The sequence below is a fragment of the Grammomys surdaster genome, unplaced genomic scaffold, assembly GCF_004785775.1.
Source record: "Grammomys surdaster isolate TR1022 unplaced genomic scaffold, NIH_TR_1.0 125621, whole genome shotgun sequence".
NCBI classification, from domain to species: domain Eukaryota; kingdom Metazoa; phylum Chordata; class Mammalia; order Rodentia; family Muridae; genus Grammomys; species Grammomys surdaster.
The window spans coordinates 1,214,078-1,238,845 of NW_021620462.1; the positions used below are offsets into that span (position 1 = coordinate 1,214,078).

A 24,768-nucleotide genomic window follows, 5' to 3' on the forward strand; every position below is an offset into this window, starting at 1 on the left:
TTTCTCTGGGGATTTATAAATTTCAATTGCATTTAACATAACCAGTTGAGTAAGAATTGAAATGTTAGGTGTTTTAGAACAGTTTAAGAACATGGGGGTGACATACAGTGGTACCCTGGGCCATATCATTAGGGACCTTACTGAGATCTGTTAGTCCACCCTGTATTAGTCAGGGTTCTCTAGAGTCACAGAACTTAATGGGATGTGTCTCTATATAAGGGGATTCTGCAGTCCATCTAACCCAACAATGGGCAGCTGAGAATGCTCAGTCCCACGAGGCTAGTTGTTTGAGCTGGTCTTCTGGATAGGCTAGAATCCTGAAGAAGCAAGTTCCAACAGATGTGCTGGCAAGTAAGTACAAGCTGGCAAGAAGAGTGAGCCTTCTTTCTATCATCCTTAAGTAGACCTCCAACAGAAGGTATGGCCCAGACTAAAGGTGTACCACTACACCTGGATTTGGAACTTGCTCTGTCCCAGGCTGGGCTTGAACTCACTCGAGATCTGCTTACCTCAGTCTCCTGAGATTAAAGTCTCCTGGTATTACCTCACCTGGGCCTAAGCTTTTCATTGCTACTATGCCTCAAGATCTGGATCAAAAGTGTGCCCTCCATTTCTGGATTATAGTTCATTCCAGATGTAGTCAAGCTGACAACCAGGAGTAGCTATCACACACCCCTCCTGTTTTCAGGAGAGGGGACTGGAGTCAGGGAGCTCTAAGTTCCTTCTTTCTGCAGGAGAGGATATACTCAATTGCTCCCTGTTTTGTAAGATAGCTGACCTGGGGGTGGTGGGGAAAGACTGGCAGTTAATGACTAAATGGACTCTTGTCCTTAAAAATGAGCCTCAAACATCTTTGGGAAAGTTAACATTTATTTGGTAAGTACCACAAATAGGCACTGTCTTAAAATACTCTGAATTTTCTTTTAATCTATTTCAAACAGATGTTTATGTATCTGTGTTAATTGCTTTTGTGAATGTACCCATGTATCTGGTCCTGAAGGAGGACAGTAGGAGAGGACATCAGATCCCCTGGAGTACAGTTGAAGGTGGTTGTGAGCCACTACATGATGCTGGGAACCAAACCTGGATCTTCTACAAGGGTGGCAAGAACTGTTAACCACCACTCTTTTTTGAGACAGGACCTCACTTTGTAGCACAGGTTGCCTTGGAACTTGTGATTCTTTCACTTCAGTCTCCTGAGTACTGGGCTTCAAAGTGGCTACTAGGCCTGACTCTTACTTATTTATTTTTAAATGTGTATGAATCTTTGACCTACATGTATATCTATGTACCATTTGTATTCCTGGTTCTCTCAGAGACCAGAAGAGAGTGTCCAGTCCTCTGGAACTGTAGTTACCATTCATGAGCTGCCATGTGGGTGCTGAGAATTGAAACCACGTCCTCTGGAAGAACAGCCCGTGCTTTTAAGCACTGAATCACCTCTTCAGTCCACACTCTTGCTTTACTTGCAGAACAATCGTTGAGCTTTTCATTTGTGACAAGGTTCTGTAGTTACCCTTGCTTCAAACTTGTGATCCTCTTACCTTAGCATCTGAAGTAATAAGATTACAGGTGTGTGTCATTATGACTGACACAATTCTTATTTGAAGAAATTGGGATTTAGATAGTACTTTGCTTGAGGCTAGGAGAACCAGCCTGTTTCACAGCAGGAGAATCACATTTTAGACATTTGTGAAACAAAACTGCCTGAATTAAGCATATGAATTCCATGTCTTTCTTAAATGGTTTAATGAAGTTCTCCATTTCAAAGGCAGAAAAGGGTTTTGCACATACACAGAATTTAAGGTAATAGATACTAATTGCTGCAGAGTTTGAAGTTAATAAGTTACTTCAGTATTTCCTTTGAGTTACTACTACTATACTGAAGACTCGTTTTACTCAAATCTTAGCCATGTGTTAAAAAAAACTAATTAATGTTTTCCATTTAATTAATTTTTTTAAAGATTTATTTATTTATTTGAGTACACTGTAACTTGTCTTCAGACACACCAGAAAAGGGCATCAGATCCTATTACAGATGGTTGTGAGCCACCATGTGGTTGCTGGGAATTGAACTTAGGACCTCTGGAAGAGCAGTCAGTGCTCTTAACCGCTGAGCCATCTCTCCAGCCCTGTATTTTAATTCTTTATTGTTTAGACATACACTGATTTTTAACATCATTTACTCATCAATTCAAAGCAATTACGTGACTTCTTTTAAATGAACCAGGCGACCAACACAAAATTGCAATCATCAGGCTTGTTTGGTTTGGTTTTTCCAGACAAGGTTTTGCTGTGTAGCTCTGGCTGTCTTGGATCTAAATTTGTAGGACAGGCTGGCCTCAATCTCAAAGAGGTCCAGCTGCCTCTGCCTCCTGAGTGCTGGGACTAAAGGCATGTGCCACCACAGTCCAGCAAGGTCATCAAATCTTAATCTTCAGAGAAGATCATCTCCACGAGGTTAGCTTGACAGCACTCAGACTCCACAAGTTTTTGAGGCTGTAAAAAGAACGGTTAAGTTTTCACCACTACTATGAATATTACTAGGGGTGGAATGAATTCTACTTTGAATGACAAATTTTTGAACACAGAAATTATGCCATCAGCTAGTTATAACAAGCTTTATTAAATAGTTAGGATACTTGTCTCAAGATGAATCATTAAAACACTTGGCCTGAAAGGCCTAAAATTTCCACATCAGGAAGCCCCATAGGCTGAAAACAAGAGACAGCATGCCCAGTGCCATCTCTTTCCCTCAACTCTTTAATTTAGGATCCTAGGGGCAGGGCAGAAATATAGGGAGAGCCCTTTTAAACATGAAAAATGGATTTAGGAAACATTGACAAAGGTGCTTTCAGAAATGAGTCAACTTCTTCTGAACACAGAATCTTAAAAGTGGCTTCAAAACACACCCCAAACTTGACTCTAAAGCAACATGAGTTTTAACTACATTATAACTACAACATAAAGATAGATACTTACTGTTCCATATTTAAGTAGTGTAGGCACTGCGGTTATTTTCAGTTTTTGTCTGAAGTCATTATTTGGGTCTTTCCAGCTGTTTCAAAAGGAAAAAGATAATGAAAAATAAATACTACTTGGTTTATTACAGTTTACTTAACAGTTGATCTATACATATTAGTAATCATTGCTTTTGTTAGCCTTTAAACATTTTGAGAACTGTAACTTATGTGTCACTTTCTGCAAAGTTTAAAGTGTGGCTAAGATAAAACATATATGTAAAGTCAATAGAGTTCTGAACTTATTCCAGACCAAATTCATTGATGATATGTAGCTGAACATAAAAGGTAAATATGAATTCAATAATTCTCATTGTTTGGTGTATCAGTCAATACCTAAAACACAGAGCCTGATCAATTATCTGAGGTCCTTTCTACCCGACTTTTTAATAATCTAGTCCATGTCTGGAGATACAGTATACATAATTGATCACTTACTAAGGTTTGTCTCCTACTTGGCAGTAGATGAACACACAGTCTTCAGTGACATGCTTCAGCCCCTCTCGAATGACTGGCTCAGCTTTTTAAAAAAGTTAAAAAGTAATTATACAACTGTGCTAGCCCGGCGCCCTCCCCTGTCCCCAGTCTTAGACTTTAACCCGTTGTAAGATAGGATGTCGTCTGGGCTCGTGAATCACTTAAGTCCTAGTCCTGATTGTCTTTAAGGCACATACAGAAAATTAGCATAGATATTTGCTAACGGAAAGATCAACTCGCGAGTCAGGTCTTTTTTATGAGACACTAAAGGTTTGGGGAACTGAAAATTTTAAAGAACCAAGTTCCAAGATCTAAATCCATGATAAAAATGAGAGTCATCCTTAGGTGGAGCGAGTAAGGACCTGACGAGAGACAGGGTATAGCTCAGACGCTTCTGCGGGTCTTCAGGACCAAGATCCTCATCTCAGCCCACTTTCTGACTTCAGCAGGGGCCTTCTTCCTACCACTTCTGTGGCGCAGCAACCCCCAGTCCTAGTTCCAATCTCACCTTCCACGCAGTCCGGACACCAGCTCTTCCCTTCGGTATCCTTAGAACCGCTGAAGTAGGCGAAAATGGTTTTGCCCTCATGCTCCTTCACTGCCTTGTCGAACTCCTCGAAGCCCAACACGCTCACCTCCTCGAAGGTGGCCATGAGTACAACAGTCCAGAGAGGAGCGCAGGAGGTGCCCTAGGGTCCCGCCGCCTCAAGGCGGGGCCCAAGTAAGGCGTAGGCAACTTTCCGGGTGGGCGGTGCCGCCGCAGTGCGGTGCTACGGGAGCCTTGGATGGCCATAACTCCATTGGACCGTCCTTTTGGTCTGCTAGAGTTTTTTTTTGGCGCCAGTTTCCTTCAGACATCGAAACGCCTGACCTAGTCTGGTCTCCACCCTGGCTTCATGGACAATGACTGCAAATCCCGTCGCGATACTACACCTTGATCCTCAAATGGCTCAGGAAGCTCAACGGCTCCGAAACAGCGGCGCGCCTGTTGCCATGGCGACTGCGCGAGAGGCCGGAAGCGAGGCCTAGTTTGGGGTCGCCGCACAGTCTCTTGGTGTCCGCGCCTCGCCCAAATCAGGTGGGCTCGGGCTGGAGCTGGGGGAATTCTGGGAAGCTGCATTAGGCAGAGAGACAGTGAGAGACACCTCGCCTCGGGCTTGCCTTGCAGCTCCGCCCCTCCTATTACCTTTCCATTTGTCAGACTTTAGGGGGGCCGGGGCTGGGGGCGGCGTCCGGGATTGGGCGGGGGTTTGGAGAGAGCTGGGAGGCAGAAAGGCAGCGAGGACTGGATCCGAGTGTTGTGAGTGCGTGTGCGGGCACGCTGTCTAGGGGAACAGGTGCAAAGACAGCGAGCCTGAGGTTGCATTGGGGAAAGGAATTGTCCAGGAGCTGCGAGCCTGGCACGGGGCCCTTGCCTGGGCTACGCGAGTGTACGCTGGTAGCGAAGATGCCGGCTCATTGCGTGAGGGCCGGCAGGTTGCGGCGGGGTGTTCGGCCTCTGTGGACGAGGAGGTGGGGTGTAGGGTTGTCCCGAGGCTATGGAGTAAGGCGCCGGGTGAGGTCTTCAGTGCGGCGGATGCTCTGTGCAAACGTAGGGAGGCTGCAGAATGGTCAGAGGCCTTTAGAGAAGAGAACCGTGGAGCCTGCAGTCCCCCCTGGGGTGAACAAGGTCTTTGGGACACCTGGGACTGCAGGCTCGGTTGAGGCAGCAATGGACCCCAGGACAGTGTGGGTAAACGGGGCTGTGGGTGAGCCCGAGGTGGTTGGGCCTGCTGGGGCTGTGTGGATGACTGTATCTGGGGAGGAGGAGCTAGACAATAGGAGCTCACCAAGCTGTGAGAGAAAAGGTCGACCAGGAACACTTGGCCATGAGAGCATCCTGGAACTGTGGTTGAAGGTGCAGGCTATGAGGGTAGCTTCAGGATGCTGGGAAGGAAGCAGAGTGGAGCTCCATCCTGTTCCTGCGGGAGAGGGACCGGTCGAGAAGGGTATTCCTGGGCGAGCTTCCTGGGTAGAGACCAGCCGAGGTGGTGTCACGGGACCCTGGGTGAGAAAACATACTAGGACTTTCCCCCAGGCCTCAGGACTGCCCACAGCTAGGAGGATAGGGGCAGGTTGTGAGAGAGTCTCTATCCTTTGTAGGCAGGGACAAGCTGGGAAGATGCCTCCTGATGTGGGTGGACCTGAGGTAGTAGAGAAGATAGGCTGTGCTGCCTCTGGTCCTTGGGAAAAAAGACAAACTGTGGTGGTGCCTGAGGCCATAGGATGGTCTCAGGCCTTGAAAAGGCCCAGAGCTGGAGAAGTGAGAGAATGTGGGGTTACCTCATGTCTGTGTGGGGGAGGGCAGTCAGTGCAGGTTTCTGGGGCTCTGGCAGAAGAAGCTGAATATGGGCATATGTTATGGGAAAGCGGGCAAATCGAAGGGGGCCCTGATGCTTTGTTGGTACTACCCAGGGCTATGGAAGATGAAACTACCTCCCACGGGGGCCCAGGGTTGTGGCAAAGGAGACAAGAGGAAGAGGATATAGGTTCTAGGAGTATTCCTGGCCTAAGGACCATGGGACAGCCTGTAGGTGTGCCTTGTGCTCGAGAAGAGGAAGCTAGATGTGGAGGTGACCCAGGGTCATGGGGAGCTGCACAGACTGCAGAGTTGTGTGCTCCTGAGGAGCAGGAGATAGGTTCTCGAGGTGCCCAGGGCCTGTGGGGTATAGAACAGGCAATGGGAGCAGCCAGGGCCCTGGGGAAGGAGGCAGATGACGCAAGTGTTCCAGGACTGTGGGGAAAAGGACAGCTGCCAGGTTTGCAGACTGTGGTGGTATCAGGAGAGAGGGAAGAAGAAACCAGCTATGACGTTTCAGGCCTGTGGGAGAGGCAGCAGGCTCAGGAAGCTCCTCTGGCTGAGCCATTGCCAGGGCCAGTTATGGAGGAGACATACAGTGGGAATCCTCTAAGCCTGTGGGAAAGGAGGCAGGTCATGAGGGAGCAGGAGGCTCAGGAGCCTGCAGCTTTAGGGATCCCTGGGGCTGTGGATCAGGGTGTCAGATGTGGAGCTCTCTCTTGTCCGTGTGGGAGGAGGCAGGCTGTGGGATTGATTGAAGCAGTTGTGCCAAAGCACAGGTGTACCACAGAAGGTGTATCCTCAGCCCTAGGTGTGCCTGCCGCCTTGTGGGTGTGTCAGGAAAGCAGCCCTCCAAATGGTGTGAATCTGCAGGGAAGAACTCAAGTTGCCTGCGGGAGGCCCATGGCTCCTGAGGAGTGCTCATCAGTGGGAGAGCATACTGAACCTGGGGTTCTCCCATGTTCATGGGGAAGGAGACCAGCTATTGGGGTTCCCCTGGCTCCTGAAATACCTGGTTCTCTGAAGATTGAGGCTGGCTCCAAAAATTTCTCAGGCTTACCAGGAAGGAGACAAACTGTAGGTATACCTGTGACTGCAGGGGTATCTCCAGCTGGTGTGGGCGTGGCTCTCAGGGCATCTAGTTCTTTGTGGGAGCACAGCTGTAGGAGAGCCTCAGACTCAGGAGGCAGGTCACCTACAAGGGTATCAATGACTGTGGGGCTTCCTGAGTCCATGGGGGATGCGACACTCTCTGAGGGTTTACTAAGAAGCCAGTCTGCTGTGATGCCTGTGGCAGCTAGAACTTCCACAGCTGTGGGAGTGCCCACAGCTTCTGGGTGCTTTGGGCCTTACAGGGTGGTGGATGGAGGCTGTGGAGAAAGCTTGGGGATATGGCAAAGAAGACAAATGACTGAGGTACCCATTGCTGCCACTGTCCCTAAGTTTGAGAGGGAAGCAGGCTCAGAAGGTATCTCTGATCTGTTGAGAAGACACAGTGGAAGAGTTCCTGAGGCAGCGAGGGAGGCTTTGCATCAGGGGGTGCTGGCAGGTGTTGGGGTTCCCATGGTCAGACATGTGCCTGCGGCAGTGTGGGTGACTGGGCCCTCTGGAGAGGAGGCAAATGAAGGTGTCTCTGACTGGACAGTGCTTAGAAGACTGTCTGCTGAGGGAGTAAGGGCATCAGGGGAAGAAACAGTGAGTAGACGGAGCCTGGGACTTGTAGGGAGGGGTCAGGCTATGGAAGTGTCTTACACCGGTGAGCTTGGTTCCAGGATGTGGACCAGTCCAAGGTCTGCAGGGGAGGAAACAACTTGTGAGAATATTCCCAGAGTATCTGCAATGAGGACAATTCTGCCGGCAGTTTCAGGGGAGGAAATAGACCTTGGCCATTTCAGAGATGATGTGCAGGGGAATGGGAAGAGAGCTGTGGGAGGGATTCCTGAAGCTAGAGTGACAGTGAGTGATTTGGGAGAGATGGGGGAGGGTGGATTGAGAGGCACCTTCCAGTAGATACATAGAAAACAGTTGGAGATGTCCTGGGGTTTGGGGGGGAAGAGGTTGGGGAACCGTTTGTCTTGGGTATAGATGAAGGAACTGATGTGTAGGGACCTCATGATTCCTGGAGAGATACTTTGTGGCAAGTGTCATAGGGTGTGTAGGGTAACAAATTGGGAGACTTTTAGAAAGATGGGGAGTGCATTACAAGGAGAGGGCTATCCCAGGACTTTTTACAAGGGAATGGTATGGGGTGGGTGTCCTGGACTTGTGTGTGAGTGTGTGTGTGATTGTTGACTTGAGGTGCACAGCCTCAACTATGCAGCTCATTCTGTGGCTTCAGCTCCAGCCCTGTGGTGCTGGCAGGCCGGCTGGCATTGCCTTGCTAGTGTGTGTCCCATCTGCTTCTTGGATCATGTCTCTGTAGTCTTAGAAACAAGCAATCATGTACAGCTGTCTTTATATTCCTGCAAATGCATCCAGAGGATCCAGTCTGTAAACTTCTGATTATTTTTTAAAAATTTAAGCCAGGTTTTTTTTTCCTCTTAACCTTGAACTTCCCAATTGATTTACTCTAGAATTCTTTGAGAGAACAAAATTTCCAGTGTATTTTAAACTTATAATTTCTCAGAAAATTGCTCAATGCAACCATGTTGCATTAAAATTGTTTACTGTGTTCAAAATACTGATTGTGGGAAATAAAAGAATAAGACAAGGCCCTCAATTCTCAAGGAGCCAAGTCTAGCTGGGAAGCTGAGATGCAGACAATGAAATAGGTAAATGGCTATGTGTGACAACATGGTTGACGCCAAGCGGCAGGGCCATTCAAGTGTGTTAGAAGATCTTCAGAATAGAGAGAAGGGTGGGGGTGGAGCTCCTTAGAGCATCCCAGATTCTTCAGTTAGCCAGAACGTGGTCTCACTGTCAGTGTGTACAGAGTGGGCATGGCGGGGGATCTAAACATCTAGAGAGCTTGTTCAGCTAGTTAAAACCCCAGCTTTAGTTAGAGTCGGTGAGGACTTTATCTGAGCTACTTAACATTCTGGAATGAATACATTCTACTCTTTTGACCAGTAGTTAGGGTCTATTCATGTAGAACATGCCCATGAAACTATCTGGTCATAAAAACAACAGTTGGTCACAATAAAACTTACTATAGAGCCCTAGGCTTTAAAATGAAAACGGCCCAAGGGATTATCATTAAAGAGTGGCTCCCTAGTCTTCTGAAAATGAGAATTTCAAAAGTGGCTGCTTTTATAAATGCAAGAACTCGACCTCTTTTTAAGCAATCATTCTTGCATGAGGTTACTGTGAGTTTAATCTAAAATGTTGCTATATATGCATGGGATTATCGAGTTTTTTTAATCTGTTATTTGAAGATAGTTGCACTGTTTAATTTGATACCTGTTTCATTTAAGGAAGATTTGCCTGATGACTAGGCAGTCGCTCATGTTCTTCATCATCTGACGTGATGGGACCAAGCCAGCCAGCTTCTACATGTGTTCAATTAGCATCCAGTCTCCAGCTGGGTGCAATGAGTGACCCCAGGAATCTTCAGCCCCAGGTTGTTTTGCTGTTTTCCTTCAGATATTTATTACAAAACATTTTAAACATGAAGAAAAGTTGAAAAATAGAAAGGCATTGAACATTTTGAAGCCATTTTGTAGATTTAGCAGTTGTTAATTTGCCCTGTTTTCTGTCTGCTCAACCATCTGTGTCTAAGGTTTGTGTATGAGCATTCCAAAGGAAGCTACAAACAGTGCCACTTTCATTTTAAATATTTCAGAGCACTTTACAAATGAAGTTTATTACCTAGTTGTATTGTTTTCATACTTAAGAAAATAACTTAAAAAAATTTACATGTGTGTCTCTGAGTTGTATGTGCACATGTATGTGCAAGGATACTTGTAGAGGCTAGAGGAGGGCATTGGACCCCTCTAGGGTAGCATGTGAATCCTGGTATCCCTTATCGACAGATAGCTATTTAATTGCTCAGTCATTGGGTGTATGGATACAAAGAGTTCAGTAATGCTTTAAAATGCTTTGTGTGTCTAATGGTGGTCGCTTAAATGCTGTGTTCAAAAGTTATAGGTTAAAATGTTTTTCTAGCCAGGCAGTGGTGGCACACACCTTTAATCCCAGCACTTGGGAGGCAGAGGCAGGCAGATTTCTGAGTTCGAGGCCAGCCTGGTCTACAGAGTGAGTTCCAGGAGAGCCAGGGCTATACAGAGAAACCCTGTCTCAAAAAACAACAACAAAAAAATGTTTTTCTACTCTCATTTTTAGTGTGGTTTTGTTTCACTGTTTTCTGCTGATATTCTTTTCTAGGCTTTTCTGTTATCCCCCCACCTCCCGTGTGTATGTGAAGCATGTACATGGTTCCAATGCAGACCTGTGCAAACATGCATTCAGGAGAGTGTTGCCTCCGCCTGCTCATCCTTTTGTTCTTTCCATCATGCCCTAGGGATAACTGATCTCATTAACTCCCAGTTTTCTTTGTCATTTTCTTTATGTCCTAAGGACCAGATGCGTGCACATATTCTTATGGCACCTTCTTTTCTTGCTATTACAGCTACACTTTCCCACCATGTTTTCTAAGAAATATCTCCACACCAGCTCCTAGAGCTATTTCTAGAGACATCCTATGTCTTCCATTTCTAGCACTCTAATCTATGACAAAGATTATTTCATGACCAACCCTACATGGGCATGTAGGTTGATTTCAGCAATTGGCAATTACAAACTATCTAATAGTAAGCAATCCTTTATATGTGACTGTTGGGGGTGCATCTGCATGGTGTCCCAGAAGTGATACTAGACTACTGGGTCAAAAGTAGAAGAATATTGCAAAGTTACCCCAGAAAGGTGTGTGCCTTGACCATTACACATTCATGTCCTCTCCCTCTCTCTCCCATCTCCCTCTCTCTCCTCCTCCCCCTCTTCCCTGGTTTTTCTTCATCTCTTCTGTCTTTCTCATTTCCTATGTTTTTTTCTAAATGTGTATGTGCCTGTGTGAATTTATGTGCATTACTTTATGATAACATGTTTCCCTGTAGCCTTACCAAAAGCATATAGTGTTGTACTCTTTTGTCTCATGGAATTTCACTATCTTTTTATAAGGTTGAACATTTTTTAAAGATTTAAAAATTGTTTTAATTGTGTGTGTGTGTGTGTGTGTGTGTGTGCGTGTGTGTAGATTTGTATATGGATGTATGCACATGGGTGTAGGTGTATGTCAAGGTGAGAGCTTAGAGTCCCCTGGAACTGGTGTTACAGGTAGTTGTGAGCCTCTTCACACACACCACACACACCACACACACACACACACACACAAATACTTGCAAATAATATTTTCTTCTAGTCTTTGCTTATTGGGTTGTTTTTTTTTTTTTTTGGTTTGGTTGTTTTTTTCTTTTTGATTTTTCAAGACAGGATTTCTTTGTGTAGCCCTGGCTGTCTCGGAACTCACTCTGTAGACCAGCCTGCCCTTAAATTCATAGAAATCCACCTGCCTGGGATTAAAGGTATGCACCACCACTTTCTGCTTTATTCAGGCTGTGTGTGTGTGTGTGTGTGTGTGTGTGTGTGTGTGTGTTGGTTCTTAATCAGGGAGAAAAATTTTCAAAGAAATTTCATTTATTTATTTATTCATTTATTTTCAAGACAAGGTTTCTCTGTGTAGTCCTGGCTATCTTGGAATTTGTTCTGTAGACCAGGCTGTCCTTAAACTCAGATCTGCTGCTCTGCCTCTCTGCTAGGATTAAGGATGTGTGCCACCACTGGCCAGCTAAGAGATTTCTTTTAATGTAGTCAAATTTACTGCTCATGTATCATTTCACTTTCCCTCACATCAGAGATCCTTTTATTAATCATGAATTTTGAATCATAGTTTAAAGAGACTTTTCTTGTGTTCACATTAAAGAGGAATTCATTGGTTTGCCCATCCCCCAGTGCATATATCAATCTTGGGGTATTGAATTATGTTTAAAGAAAAGGCTTTCCCCAAATAAGATAATAGATTTCAGTTACTGTTCGTTGTTGTTGTTGTTTCAGTTTGTGTACTTTCAGGTGTTTTCTACTTAGTGAAGTTTTCCCTACTCCTTTATTACCCACCTACCTCCTCCCAAAAAGTTCCTCCAGTTTTAGCATCTACACGTGACTGAGCACATTTATTGTGAGTGTTAGGGAGATCTCCCAGTGAAGGTGTCCTGAAATTGGATCCACTGAATTCCATGACATGGACTCCCTAACTTTCCATAGTAGGTGGGTTCTTTTAAATTGTAAAGTCATAAAATTATTTATTTCTCTTGACCTGATAATCTTCGAGCGTATTACTTAACCTAAGAAAATAATATAGAATCAGAAAAACAAAACGAAATCCTAAATACACACCTGTACTAATAATGTACCTCTTAGTGGAAAAACTAGAATAGTCTTATTTGTTCAATACGATTGTAGTTCAGCCTGAAAGGCTGGTTTTGAAGATTAGAAAATGCAACAGTGAAAGCAGTCTTAAAATCCATGAGGAATGTAGAAGGATGTTTATGTTTAAGTGTAGCACATCATAAGGCTGTCTGTTATGATGGACTCTGGTAAGAACTTAAGTCTGTGTAAGCCTGGGTAAGTGGATTGACTGTTTAGAACAAAGTGCTTTATGGACACAGGGTAAAAGGAGTGTCTAATGACCAGATGAAAATCTCAGGCAGACCTGGGGATAGCATCTATTGGCTTAGCTCTGCTGTGTAGTGTATGCCTGTGGGGCTGTTGTTAAGAAAGCTCTAATCCAGAGTCTTTGTATACTGCTCGACTTTGGCATTCTGAACCAGGGCAGATCTGTAATTGGGAGTTGAAGAACTCACTGGTTGTTGCATGAAGCTTTATAAGTAGCCTTTGTAGGAAGACCCAGTATTCTGTTATCAGGTGGAAGGCTGTTACTGTAGGACTAGATGATTTAGTAGAGAGCCTTGTATGTCATGTATACAGGTGGTTCTATGGGCATACCAGAAAAATAGCTCTTCATACAAATAATTGTCTGGGTAAAATATTAGTTACTGGAGTGTGTGTATGTGTGTATGTGTGTGTCTGTATGTGAAAGAGAGAGAGAGCTATGCAATATATTATTTTTCTAATGTGAGCTTACTTTTATTTATTAAAGAACCAGCTGCAATTTAATAGGAATGTTCCTACAAATCCCAGCAACTTGGCAGTCCGGTACTCTTGCCCACATGGAATTAAAATTGAAAAACTGAAACACTCATACAATGAATTGTATCATGGTAAAGACTTGGATTTTAGAGCTGGAAATGAATTAAGCAGTTCTGTCTCATTTTCTGTCATATCAGAAGAGAGGCTTAGCTATGCTGTCCACTTAGCCAAAAGAGATGTAAAACGAAGACAATTTGAAGAACATGTGAAAGATCATCTCAGAAGTCAGCCCCATAACTCTCACAAATGTATGCACACCAAGGTGGAAAGGAAGGACTCAAAGAGTCAGGATGTCTGTCATTGCAGCCACCAGCCGTCCAAAGTAAGCATTTCCAGCTCAGGTGCCAAGGTGTATGTGTACACATCTCATCCAGGACGATCTGATCTTACTGTGCCAAATTCACCACCTACCCATGATCCAGGACTTCAGCCACAGCCCAGAATAGAGGAGAACAAAAACCTGTGGGAACAGAAAGGCCTGCTAGAAGTTCAGCGACTCCAAAAGGAATTGAGCAGTTGTATCCATAAGATAGAAGCACTAACTAAAAAAGGTAAGAAAAACTCAGTTCTTCATTTGATGAGATACCATGGCCTGGGATAATTTAAATCCATTCATTCTTTTGGGCCCCCGTCCGCAATGCACACACCAACTGAGTTCTGCTGCCTCCTGTGAGCTAGTTGGCTCAGTAGACCTTAGCAACCACTATAAGAGAGTTGGACTTAGGTCTCCTTTCTTTGATAAGTTTGCTCTGCCCATCCCCTGTGTATAGATTGCCTAACCATACATCTAGCACCTACATATAAAATATCCTATCATACTTACTTCTTGCAAAATTATTTTAATATGCTTTAAAAATACTATAGTATTTGTGTTGTATAGATAAACCCACATCATGTGTGACCACAGGGTAGAAGGGAAGAAGTATAATCATCATATACCATTTTCGTAGTAGTTAATGCTGTCAGGGTCTTAGCATCTCCTTGAGAAGTAGTAGATTTGGAAATGGAGAGTAGGGTTACTATAGCCAACAAGTAGAACATCAAGCCCAGCTCTTACACAGTGAGGCGTGAGAAGTTGTGTAGCAAAAGGTGCTATTGGGCTAGGATAGTACATAGTCTACAATTATATTTTGCATTTAAAGTTTAGAATATACATGCTTGTTAAAGAAAAAAATGAAAATGTCTTCTAATGTACCTGTTGCTTGACACAAGATAAAACTACCACTGAGGTTGTGGCTGGATAGGAGAAAAAAGAGATGCACTAAGGATGGGTGCAGGCCCATCTCCCAGCCCTGAGGAGCCGGCTACAGAGAAACTGCCACCAGTGGCAGACCAGCAATATCTAGAGCAAGATGCAGCTACCTGAGGAAAAGAGCTTCCATCCACAGCCAGAAAGTCTCCTTTAGTCTTCCTAATGAGCACACGTTTGAGCATCATGGGTGATTCAGAACATCTCCATAGAACACCCCAGAAATGTGGTGGTTTGTTTCTCATCATCCCTTACTGTTGGTGTATAACATGACCCCACCAGATGCTTTAGGTAGAAGTCAAGCTCCAGGGAACAAAGCACCCAGGTCTCCTGCTCTGGTGATCTGGCCTAAGACTAGGACCTTTAGAACTGAGTTTTAAAAGCTTTGTGGAGGCAAGGCTGACCTGGGTTACTTTGTTTCCTTAAATATTTCAGTAGGTCACCAGTAGTTGGTGACTATAACAATGCCCTGACAAGGACAAATGATTAAAAACTGAATACATAGTCTCAGTTTCTGATTCAGAAGCCCGTGCTTCCCAAGCCCATCTAGTTGCATTAGAATCACCTTGAAGGTGAAGAGTTAAAAACTACTGCCAAAACCAATTCCTGTTTCTGTTCTTACAGGTATGTGGGCTTGGATCTTCTCTCTGCTATGTCACTCAAATAGAGGTGGCAATAATTTGGCCTAGAGAATCCCATATGACTTTTACCTGTATGTGCAACTTCTGGCTTCAAAGTTTTGTCTTTCTTAGCCTAGTTGCCTTATTGTTATTGTTTGACTCATTTTCTGTCTGGTGCTGGGACTTAAACCCATGCATACTTGGCAAGTGCTGTACTGTAGAGCTGCTCTTCATCCCCCTCTCTCATGTGTAACAATGAGAAAATCAGACTTGGAATATAGTTACACAAGCAAAGTATTTTTATCAAACTTGTCTGTTAAGAGGTTTATAGAAGAGTTTATGTAAATATATTTGGTAGCAGTAGTCTAGAAGAAATGGGTAGATTGGCTGTCTCCTGGGCAGTATTCCAGAAATGGACTGCATTGATCTTTACAAAAGTATGGAGAGCCAATGTGTACAAGAGTGTGTTTCTTGACACATAGTTTGACACTTAGACATCCAAATGACTTTAGCACTTCCATCTTAATGTGCCAGAGAAAGAATTTCTCATTTGGATTCAAGATAAATAATTCAGTAAAAATAATCTCATGTAACATGAAGATAGTCCAGTAAAGGTTTTTTGTTGTTGTTGTGTTTGTTTTTGTTTTTTTTAAATAGGGGAAGCATTGTACATTTTGGCTCAATATAAAAGAATTTTGAGACAGTGAACTTGCTGTCCATTGGGATTTGTTTTGAATTCTGGTGCACAGGAGAGTTTGCCAGCATCTTTGTGTCCCTTCTGTCCCTGAGTCCATACACAGATCACTCACTCAGTCTCAGCCTTGGCTGTTAGAAGTTAAGTCCACTAAGGCAGCCTTTTAGTTTCCTTAGTAAGACACATCAGCTGTTACTCTATTAAGTACTTAAAGTTTCTATGTGTGCTTTTTAACCTAATGTGGGGGAACTACTTTCAGATAGACTAGAAGAGGCTTTGGATTCAGATGAAGAACATCGAATCCGAGTCAGGAGACAGGAGCAAGCTGTGCGCTGTGCCCGCATGCTGTACGTTCTTCAGCAGCAGGTATGGAAAAGCCAGGGGAGTTGGAGCAAGTGGCCTACATGTGGATTTCTTAGAGACTTGTACTTTTCTTCAGTCACAGAATGATGAGCACAAGGGCCCTGCATAAATGCTAATGAATTTTCAGGGTTAATTTCCTAAGTTTATGGACTAGTAATTCACATTCTTTTGACAGAAAGATGTATGTGTGTATGTGTGTGTGTGTGTGTGTGTCTGTGTGTCTGTGTGTGTGTGTGTGTCTGTGTGTGTGTGGTATGCATATGACTAGGCTCCTTAAACTGTTGTTTCTAACATTGGGGGAAAGACTATTAAATCTACTAAAAGATATTTTTCCCTCTGAAAAAGTGCTTGTACATATGAGCCTGAGTCTTAAAGTGACTTTAATATCTGTCATAAGTTTATTACACAGGTTATTCTTTATCTTATGATAGAGAATGAAGACTGTTGTCTTTCAAGAAACATTTAATGGTTTATAAACAGGCATTTGCATTGGATTTTTGTGAGTGTATATATAATGGATTGTTTTAAAAGTTTGTTTTAACTTTAACCTTTTTTTGTTAATAAACATTTAAACCCATTTTGGTCATTGAAGTTACATTTTGGTTTTTATTGCTTGAACCAAAAGCTATACTTTGTTTGTTTGAAAGCAAATGTTATAATTAGATTTTCTTATGTATTCTTTTGAATCCTATGTTGGTTCTTATTCTACACCATTGCCACAGAAATTGTTCTAGGCAAGTGCTATAACATAAGCTATATGTATTTCTAGCTGAAATGTTCTGAAACATAGATCTACCATGTCAGATTGTGTGTGTGTGTGCGTGTGCGTGCACACGCGCACGTGATATAAAAGGGTCTTACCATGTAGGCCTGGCTGGCCTGGAGCTCAGATAACCACTGTCTATGCCTCCCTAGTCCTGGGATCAAAGATATGTTCTAGTACACCTAGTAGAAAGCAAAAGTCTTTAGTGTGGCTCATAAGACTCAGCAAGCTGGCCCTTCTATTCGTCATTCATGGTCAGTTCTTACACTGGGGACCTGGGAATAGCTCTATTAACTGTTTTGAAACAGAAATCAGTCAGTGTTAGGGGGGTATGGGGAATGAATGAGAAACCTTTTCTCATTTTTAAGTGACTTGAGTTAGTAACGGTTATGTTTGGATAAACCAGGGTCTGTTTTTCTATAAGAAAGATCAATGGACAGGCATAAAAATTTTGTTTCCCCCTTTTCATAAAACAGGTAAAAGAAATCCAGGAAGAATTGGATAAGTTGAGTCCACAAAAAATTAGACATACTAAGAAGGTATGTTATGATTCTAATGAATGGTTATTAATAGAGTACATTTACAGTGTTTAGTCAGTGTTTCGGTATACCTGTTAGGGAGGATCTGAAACAGGTCACTATGTGGTCATTCCTGGTATAGACAGGTCACTGTATGGCCATTCCTGGTATACAGACAACGGGAAAGAAAAGAACTTGTTTCTAGAGAATGTGAGGTTTTATAATTCTCTTCTCTATGAAAAAGGCTTTACAACAGAGAGCACTTTGTGTGACAGATAGACTCCAGATATTCTTAAAGGTTGCTGTGGTGTCGGGAAGTCAGAACCTGAAGTAACCCCTTGCTTCTTGTTTGTTGCCAGTCATGGGCAGTGTCTAGGCTAGCAGCCGCTCATCGAGCAGCCATCCGGGCCTTGCAAGTGTTTGTCACTCAGTTTACTGACCGAGGGGAGCACCCAGTTCCTGCTCGGTGTAGGGAACTGGGCAGCCTTATTCGTCAGTTATCACTGTGTTCTGCCAAGCTGGATGCTGATCCTTCTGTGCCAGACGTGGTCATAGACATCTTGCAGCAAATCGAGGTAGGAAATGGTCTCCAGTTTTTGTTAAAAGGATGTTGTTTCCAAGCAGGGAAATAACTCTGACTCTCTCTAGTTCCAGTCAATGAGACTATAAGGCAAAACTACTGCCTTGCTTGGTAACTTGGTGCTTTGCAAAGAATGTAAGTTTGCATTTTTATTGTCTTTACACTCTGATTTTATTACATAAAAAAGGAAAAGAAAGGAAATTGCAAGGAATTCTTAGATTAGTGCTTAATTATCAGTATTTGATCTAGATAGATTCTAGAAAAGAAACACTTAGGATACATTTAAGCAAGAACCTCAGATCTTGGGTTGACTGGAAACATCTGGCATTCCACAAGTGGCTGTTCTAATCCTGAATGGACAAAGGTCTTAGTTCTCATTGGCTACAGAGACAGCATTAGCAATGAACTCTGGCTTTATAGCTTCTTGGGTTTGCGGAGTACTGCAATACAATGTAGCCTTTTATCCTTGCTACAGTACCCTGACTTACAAATACATTGGTTACTACTATTTAATTTATATTGTTGCTGTTTTTAAAGCAAAGGTCAAAGAGATCTCTTGAGAGCTGAAACTAATTGCCACCTGTACCAATATTACTTCTCTCATACACTTTCATCCATAAATAGGAAAAGATAATCCTGTATTAATAAGCTGTTGGCCCTGGAGGAAGACAGAAAGACATATCTGACTACTACTAACTAGCTCTAGTTGTCCTTAAAGCCTGTTCTGCTTTGTAGTCCTGTTGTCTAGCAAATGTCTCTTATTAGCTTTGGTTACATCCGTGTAGACAGAGCTCACTGTCAGGAGTGTGAGTCTCAAGTGCAGATCTCAGAACTTTTCACAGCGAATCATATCATGTCATTCATGCTTTTTCAACTTACCTGTAAAATATTTACTGGACAAAATAATTTCAAATAGAGGGCCTATCCTCCGAATCCTAGAAAGGATCTCAAGAGATTGCCCCATATTCTGAGCAAGAACACCTTTAACAATGTATCTTAAGCATAATGTAAATATCCCCTAGTTTTGAAAGTATTCAGTTAATGTAGGAAATTAAATACTTGTTGGTTGATTCCTTTCCCGACTTCCTATCTTGTTTCCATATGATCCTCTGAACTCAGCTGAACTCCCTGACTGTGCTCCGTTGTCTTTAATTTGTACTGACCAGTACTGCCTAGTAATGAGTGTGGGTGTGACTAAGAGGATGGGGACATAGACCTCCTGCCATTATTGCCGTGGGCAAATAGCCACTGGTCCCACAAAGTTCCATTAGCTTATGAAAATGTATATTCAGAACTACTTGAGTTCATGAAGTTTTGTTGAAATGAAAGTTAACATGTAGCACATACAGCTATAATCTGAAGACTGTGCTTTGTTTCCACAGTAATGATTCTGAATTTTAAGGTTAGGGCGCCTCTTAAAAATCGTCATATCTTTACTGTTGATTTTAATAAACTAAACTAGTAAAAGAACATGTGGAAATTACTTTTATTAATCCCTGTTATAAACAATATCAATTTTAAACTAATGGGAACATCTTGTTAACCATTAGAGATAGCCATTTAATGACATGTCTCTTTGGAAGGTGATATTTTTCAGTGTTGTGACTAAAGTCATACTCTAGTGGGATAAACTAAGAGAATAATGACTGTTTTGTGACAGGCTTTGGAGTCTCTCCTGGAAAAGAAATTGTCACCTAAAAAGGCAAAGAAATGTTTCACAGAAATTCAGAGCAGATTTCCTATTGGTAGCCAAAAGATCTTAGAGAGATGGCCAACTGTACTGCCCAAGAATGAGAGGAGACCCTTGGTCACAAAGGAGACATTTCCACAGGAAACCAATCGACCTTCTGTGGCAAAGAGACTTCTTGCAGGTATATGTCTCAAAATGTTACTGTGTGGTATTTTACTCTGTGAAATTGCAAGTTACTGCATCACACTGGGAAGTCGGAATTTGTGGCTCTGTCCAGGAGAACTACTTGTCCCTAGGATCAGAAAGTAACATCTAGCATCTCTTAGGACTAGAGACTGGAATATGCTTCTATAGAAGACCTTGAGCAAATCAAATCCCCTTTGCTCTATCACAGTGTTAAGCTGATTGTATTGTACTGGCGTGTGGATACACACATGTGCACTTGACGTTTGTGAATTTCTGGATCCTCATCCTAGGAAGTGGGTTGTCAGATTGTGTGGTATGCACATTTGAGCAGATTTTGCCAATTTACCCCTTGAAAGTATGTGTATGCTTCTGTTTTGATGAGTGGTATTTTATATAATAAGATCTGAATGTTTCCAGCCTCTCAGTGGGAAATGGCATCTCACTGTTGCTTACTGAGGCTCGATCCCCTTGAGACTGTTCATGGCCTCCTTGCCTGTGCTTATTGCTGCTCAGATCTCCCCTGTTGTATTCTTTATCCCTTTCCTTGTTGGGTTCCATGTCTTTTTTACTTACGAATGTAAAAGTTCTGTGGATAGTGTAGTTCTTAATCTTTCTTTGTCTTTTCTTTTTTTGGCTTACATATATTATAAATATTTTCTCCTACTTAGTTACTTATCTTTGGAATTTGTTTATGGTGTTTCTTTCTGGTATAGAAACTTAATTGTGTGGGCAAATCCATCAGTCTTACTCATATTTTAATATTTGATAAGACAACTAATTTTTCTTTATTATTATTATTTTTTTAAGATTTACTTGCCATTGCTCACTCTGAGAAATGTAGAGTGAGCTTATTGAGTGTGGGTGTGCTGCTGACAGTCTGTGTTAGCTCATGAGGAAGAGATGGCCATACAGATGAGTGCTCATTCAGGCTTCTTTTCTATACCTCAGTCCAGTGGTAGAGCTTTCTACATAGGGTTTTATTAAGTTCCTTGCTACATAGATTTCTAGTTTTCTGTCTTATAGATTTTATTGCTGTTGTGAAAGAAATTTTGCTACACAGATTTCTAGTTTTCTGTCTTATAGATCTTATTGCAGTTGTGAAAGAACTTTTTATTAATTATGAAACTGGTTATTACTACTTAAATGGGAGTTGTTGGGTTTGTGCATTAGCGTCACATCTGGCAGTGCCTTGAAGTCTTTTATTATGACACTGTGTTTCACTGGGCCTGCACAGTTGAAGATTTCTGAAACCAGAGAACTTTTCTTTCTTAGAGCTAGAGATCCAGCCTTTGCACATCCCGGCAAACATGGTGCCCCTGAGCTGCACAGCCAGCTGGAAGGCATCCCTCAAGCCCTGAAGTAGAGCCATCCTGCCTATGTTGCTTAGTAGCCCAGGCCAGCCTATAAAACTGAGGCTGACCTAGAACTTTGCAAACCTCATGTGTTAGGCTTCTGGGTGCTGGGATTACAGGTATGAACCACAATATTCTGCTAAGGGATGTGTCTGGTAACCAATTGCGACACTTAAAATGTTTAATATTTAAAATTCCTAATGAATAGTGATGTGTATTGTAAACTGATGTTTTAGATTTGTTGTAATCAAGGATTTTGTTGCTTGATCTTTTTGACATTTTCCAGTAGATGAGATAATCTATAAACATTTATGGATATAACCAGTAATCTAATTTTCCTTTCTAAAAAAAGTTCTGTTTTATTTATAATTATAACTGGAGAGGAGGGAATGGGTGAGGTTGGTAGGAGTATGTGTGGTGGTCAGAGGACAACCTTGAGGAGTCAGTCCTCCCCATCCACCGTGGGTTCCAGGAGTGAACTCAGGCTGTCAGTGCATAGTAAGCGCTTCCTATCCTCTCAGCTGTCTTACTGGCCCTAATATTTATTTTTTTTAATGAGATAGAAGATACAGATAGAGAAGTGTACAAAGTGTCAACCCACTGCTGAGCTAATACCCAGAAAGAGAATGCCGTGCTCATTATGAACTGCCTGCAGTAGACTAGCGCGACTGTACCTCGGAAATGCCTTTTGTCCTCCTCCCTCTCGCCTGGCCTCCTGTATGTACTGAATTCTTAAAAATATTTTAGTTTTGGTTTTAATTATATGTATGGAGTGCCCATAGAGAGCAGAAATAGACAGTGTATCCTCTAGAACTTAGAGTTACAGGCAGTTGTGAGTGGCCTGGCCTGGGTGCTGAGGTGAGCACGTTTTAAACTTCTGAACTATCTCCAGGACAGAAGTTAATCCCCCTCCCACACCAGACAGAGTCTCACTGTATAGACCAGGCTGGTCTTGAACTGAACTGAGATACGCCTGCTTCTGCTTCCTGGGTGCTAGGATAAAAGGCGTGTGTCACTATTCTCAGCTATGGTTGGTTTTTTGAACCCTGTTGTAGAGTCCATATTTAACCTTAGATTTACCAAGAGCTATACAAATAATTGAAGGTTAATTAGCAGAGTAACTGCATATAGTAATTCTGCCAGTCTCCTTCAGACAAAAAAAATAAAGGATTTATTAGGTAAGTAGCAGGCCTTTATGAATATGTGACCTTTAGTTTTTTTTTCATTTATGAAACTGTGAATTCAGAAAATAGATATGTATAATGTAGTCATAGCAGATGATTTGGAACCTGGGCTTGAAACCCTAGTTCCAGCAGTCAATTGCTAGGCTGACTTGTATGAACTTCAGTTTTTCCCTTTGTGAATAATGGGCATAATTTCTGCTTCCTGCAGCTACCATGAAATTGCACAGAAAAAGTCTGATTAAGTAGTAGCTGTTGTTATTAACCCTGTGTTGTGTTTTTTTTTTTAATTTACCAAGTGTAATGATTTCAATTTTCTTTGACCTTATTTTGTGCTTTTCAGTTGCCAATGTTACAATGTTTCCCCTCATTGTAACTTACTGTGTCAACATTTTTTGTTATTTCCCTTCTCTTGTGATCAGAAACTTACATGAGTGTCTCATATCTGTTAGAGCGTTTGTCCATCTACTGCTCTTCTGTGGACCCTGAACAGCTTAGTGTTTCACCTGTAGCCTCTGTGGAGCCCTGAGTGATGACAGGAGGGGCAGTTCATTGAGGGTGTGGGGAGGGGGTTCTACAGCTCAGCTCAGTTCTGACAGGTGGAGTAGGGTCTGGTCCACAGACAGAAGGCTCAGTTCCAGAAGACAGCCCCACTTGAGATACCAGTTGCAGGTCTTAGGTTGTCACTTGACATTCTAAATCTAGGCTTGGTAGGATTGCTCACCTAACTCACATATATCCAATACAAAGGCTACCACACAGGACACAGGTGAATAGTCAGACAGGAGGTACCTAAGACCAGGAATGTGGGAAGGGGCACTACAACTCCAAGAACTTCCATGTATATAGCAACCCAAAAGCTCTCTGAAGCCCATAGTGTAAGAGGTTATCATGGAGCTTTCATCACATGGACAGGATTGATTATAATGCAAGCCCTACCCATGTTCTACCCTTCCTTGAATGTGGAGGATGTACAGAATACAGGAGGCTTGACTCTCACTCACCCTCCTTGTGAGGCAGAGTCCAGGCTTGCTTGGTTCTCACTCACCCTTCTTGTGACCTTGAACAAATGCTTCATTTGTTTTCCTCACCTGAAGAATTTTAGTAATCCTGTACTGCCTGCTCTGGGAGGCAGCATGATAGGGCACATATGGATGTGAATTCTGTACCAAACGTGAGGCATGGTAATAGCCACGCTGTCAACATTACTATGGAGTGAAACTTGGCTATATGTAGCCGGTTCACAAGTGTCATGTGCTTGTTCCTGGGAAGCAATGTGGTGATCTTTAGTTTTGTTTTTCTTGTTCTTATGATTGTTCAGGTCATATTTTTTCTCTTTCTATTTTAGATAGCACTCTTCATGTTCCTAATTCTTCATTCTTATTTCCTGAAGTTCCTGCTCCCTACCCATTACTTCTAAAATATTATGGGGAGCCCCAAGGGAGGGAAAAAATGTCTCTGTGTCATTGGGATTTATGATTGAGCCTAATTGGGTCAGCTTCCTTGTGATTTGAGTAATTGTTGGCTAGTGGATTTCTTAGAGGCTTCTAACTACTGATTGCATTGTGTGAGGATGGCTGGTGGCTGCCACTCTGCTGGCAGCAGTGTCCTCAGACTCAGCTTCCCGGGGATTTGCACTGCATTTGCTGTCTGATTGATGCCATTCACAACTGAAAAGGTGTCAGGACCTATCAGCCAGTGTTGCTTCAATAGCTGTAATTTGGGAGTTACTAAGCTGTAGATTAACAGGAGTTAGTCCTGGCATTCTTCTGTTCTGCTTTGTAATACTCGTTGTGAAACTGACTGAGCTTTGAGAACAGCTAAGGAGAACAGTCGTATGGGGGGCTCTGGGTCCTGACTTACTGTTGCTAAGGAAGAATCTCAATAAAGTTTCCTTTGGTTCATATGTATATGTATATGTATATGTATATGTATATGTATGTGTGTATATGTTTTACATCTCAACTGCAGTATCCCCTCCCTCCCTCTCTTCTCTCCTCCCAGTCCCTCCCCTCTGCCCCCGTCCAAATTTACTCCTCCTCTGTTTCCCTTCAGAAAAAGCAGGCCTCCCATGGGTATCAACTAAACATTGCATATCAAGTTGCAATGAGACTAGCAACCTCCCCTTGTATTAAGGCTGGCGAGGCACCCCACTATGAGGAAAGGAGTCCTAAAAGCAGGCAAAAGAGTCAGCCCTTGCTCCCACTGTTAGGAGCCCCCAAAGAAGACCAAGCTACACAACTGTGCCACATGCAGAGGACCTAGGTCAGTCCCATGCAGGTTATCTGGTTATTGATTCAGTCTTTGAGCCCTTATGAGCCCAGGTTAGCTGAATCCGAGTTTTCTTGTGGTGTCCTTGACCCCTCTGGCTCCTGTAATCCTCCCCCTCTTCTGAAGAATTCCCTAAGCTCTACCTAGTGAGAGTCTCTGCATCTATTTCCATCAGTTGCTGGGTGAAGCCTCTCTGATGACAATTGGACTAGGTATCAATCTATATGAGTATAGCAGAATATCATTAGGTATCTTTTCATTGATTT

General features: G+C 42.8%; 2 protein-coding genes and 1 non-coding gene across 7 annotated transcripts in view; 2 read left to right on the forward strand and 1 right to left on the reverse strand.

Annotated features, from left to right (window-relative positions):
• Positions 1-2,133: 2,133 nt before the first annotated feature.
• Txndc17 (thioredoxin domain containing 17) lies at positions 2,134-4,206 on the reverse strand. The gene is made up of 4 exons (XM_028787283.1): positions 4,006-4,206; positions 3,459-3,540; positions 2,983-3,058; positions 2,134-2,499 (listed from the first exon to the last, which is right to left on the reverse strand). Exons 1-4 carry the CDS (start codon positions 4,148-4,150, stop codon positions 2,431-2,433), a joined length of 372 nt encoding a protein of 123 aa, XP_028643116.1. The 5' UTR covers positions 4,151-4,206; the 3' UTR covers positions 2,134-2,430.
• Positions 4,207-4,502: 296 nt separating this feature from the next.
• Positions 4,503-24,768, forward strand: part of Kiaa0753 (KIAA0753 ortholog) — a 49,029-nt gene continuing 28,763 nt past the window's right edge. For 3 of the 5 annotated variants that reach the window (XM_028787268.1, XM_028787266.1, XM_028787269.1), the window contains exons 1-7: positions 4,503-4,575; positions 9,249-9,394; positions 12,986-13,586; positions 15,858-15,964; positions 17,201-17,263; positions 17,602-17,817; positions 19,483-19,693. In XM_028787268.1, the coding sequence (XP_028643101.1) occupies positions 9,302-9,394; positions 12,986-13,586; positions 15,858-15,964; positions 17,201-17,263; positions 17,602-17,817; positions 19,483-19,693 (1,291 nt within the window). In that variant the 5' untranslated portion in view covers positions 4,503-4,575; positions 9,249-9,301. Of the gene's footprint in view, positions 4,576-8,470; positions 8,607-9,248; positions 9,395-12,985; positions 13,587-15,857; positions 15,965-17,200; positions 17,264-17,601; positions 17,818-19,482; positions 19,694-24,768 lie in introns of those variants that run through there. The other 2 variants (XM_028787267.1, XM_028787271.1) reach the window with 2 other exon arrangements.
• LOC114638731 lies at positions 22,066-22,209 on the forward strand. Its single transcript, XR_003713910.1, has one exon. It is a non-coding gene; the product is annotated as a small nucleolar RNA SNORA19 (small nucleolar RNA).

Bases quoted from the DNA above. Each gene is read 5' to 3' on its own strand.
- Txndc17 (XM_028787283.1), bottom strand. From the start codon at position 4,150: ATGGCCACCTTCGAGGAGGTGAGCGTGTTGGGCTTCGAGGAGTTCGAC. The intron at 3,541-4,005 runs GTGAGATTGGAA...TTTTTTAAAAAG, and splicing joins GTGTCCGGACTGCGTGGAAG to CTGAGCCAGTCATTCGAGAG. The intron at 2,500-2,982 runs GTAAGTATCTAT...TTCTTTTTACAG, and splicing joins CACTACTTAAATATGGAACA to CCTCAAAAACTTGTGGAGTC.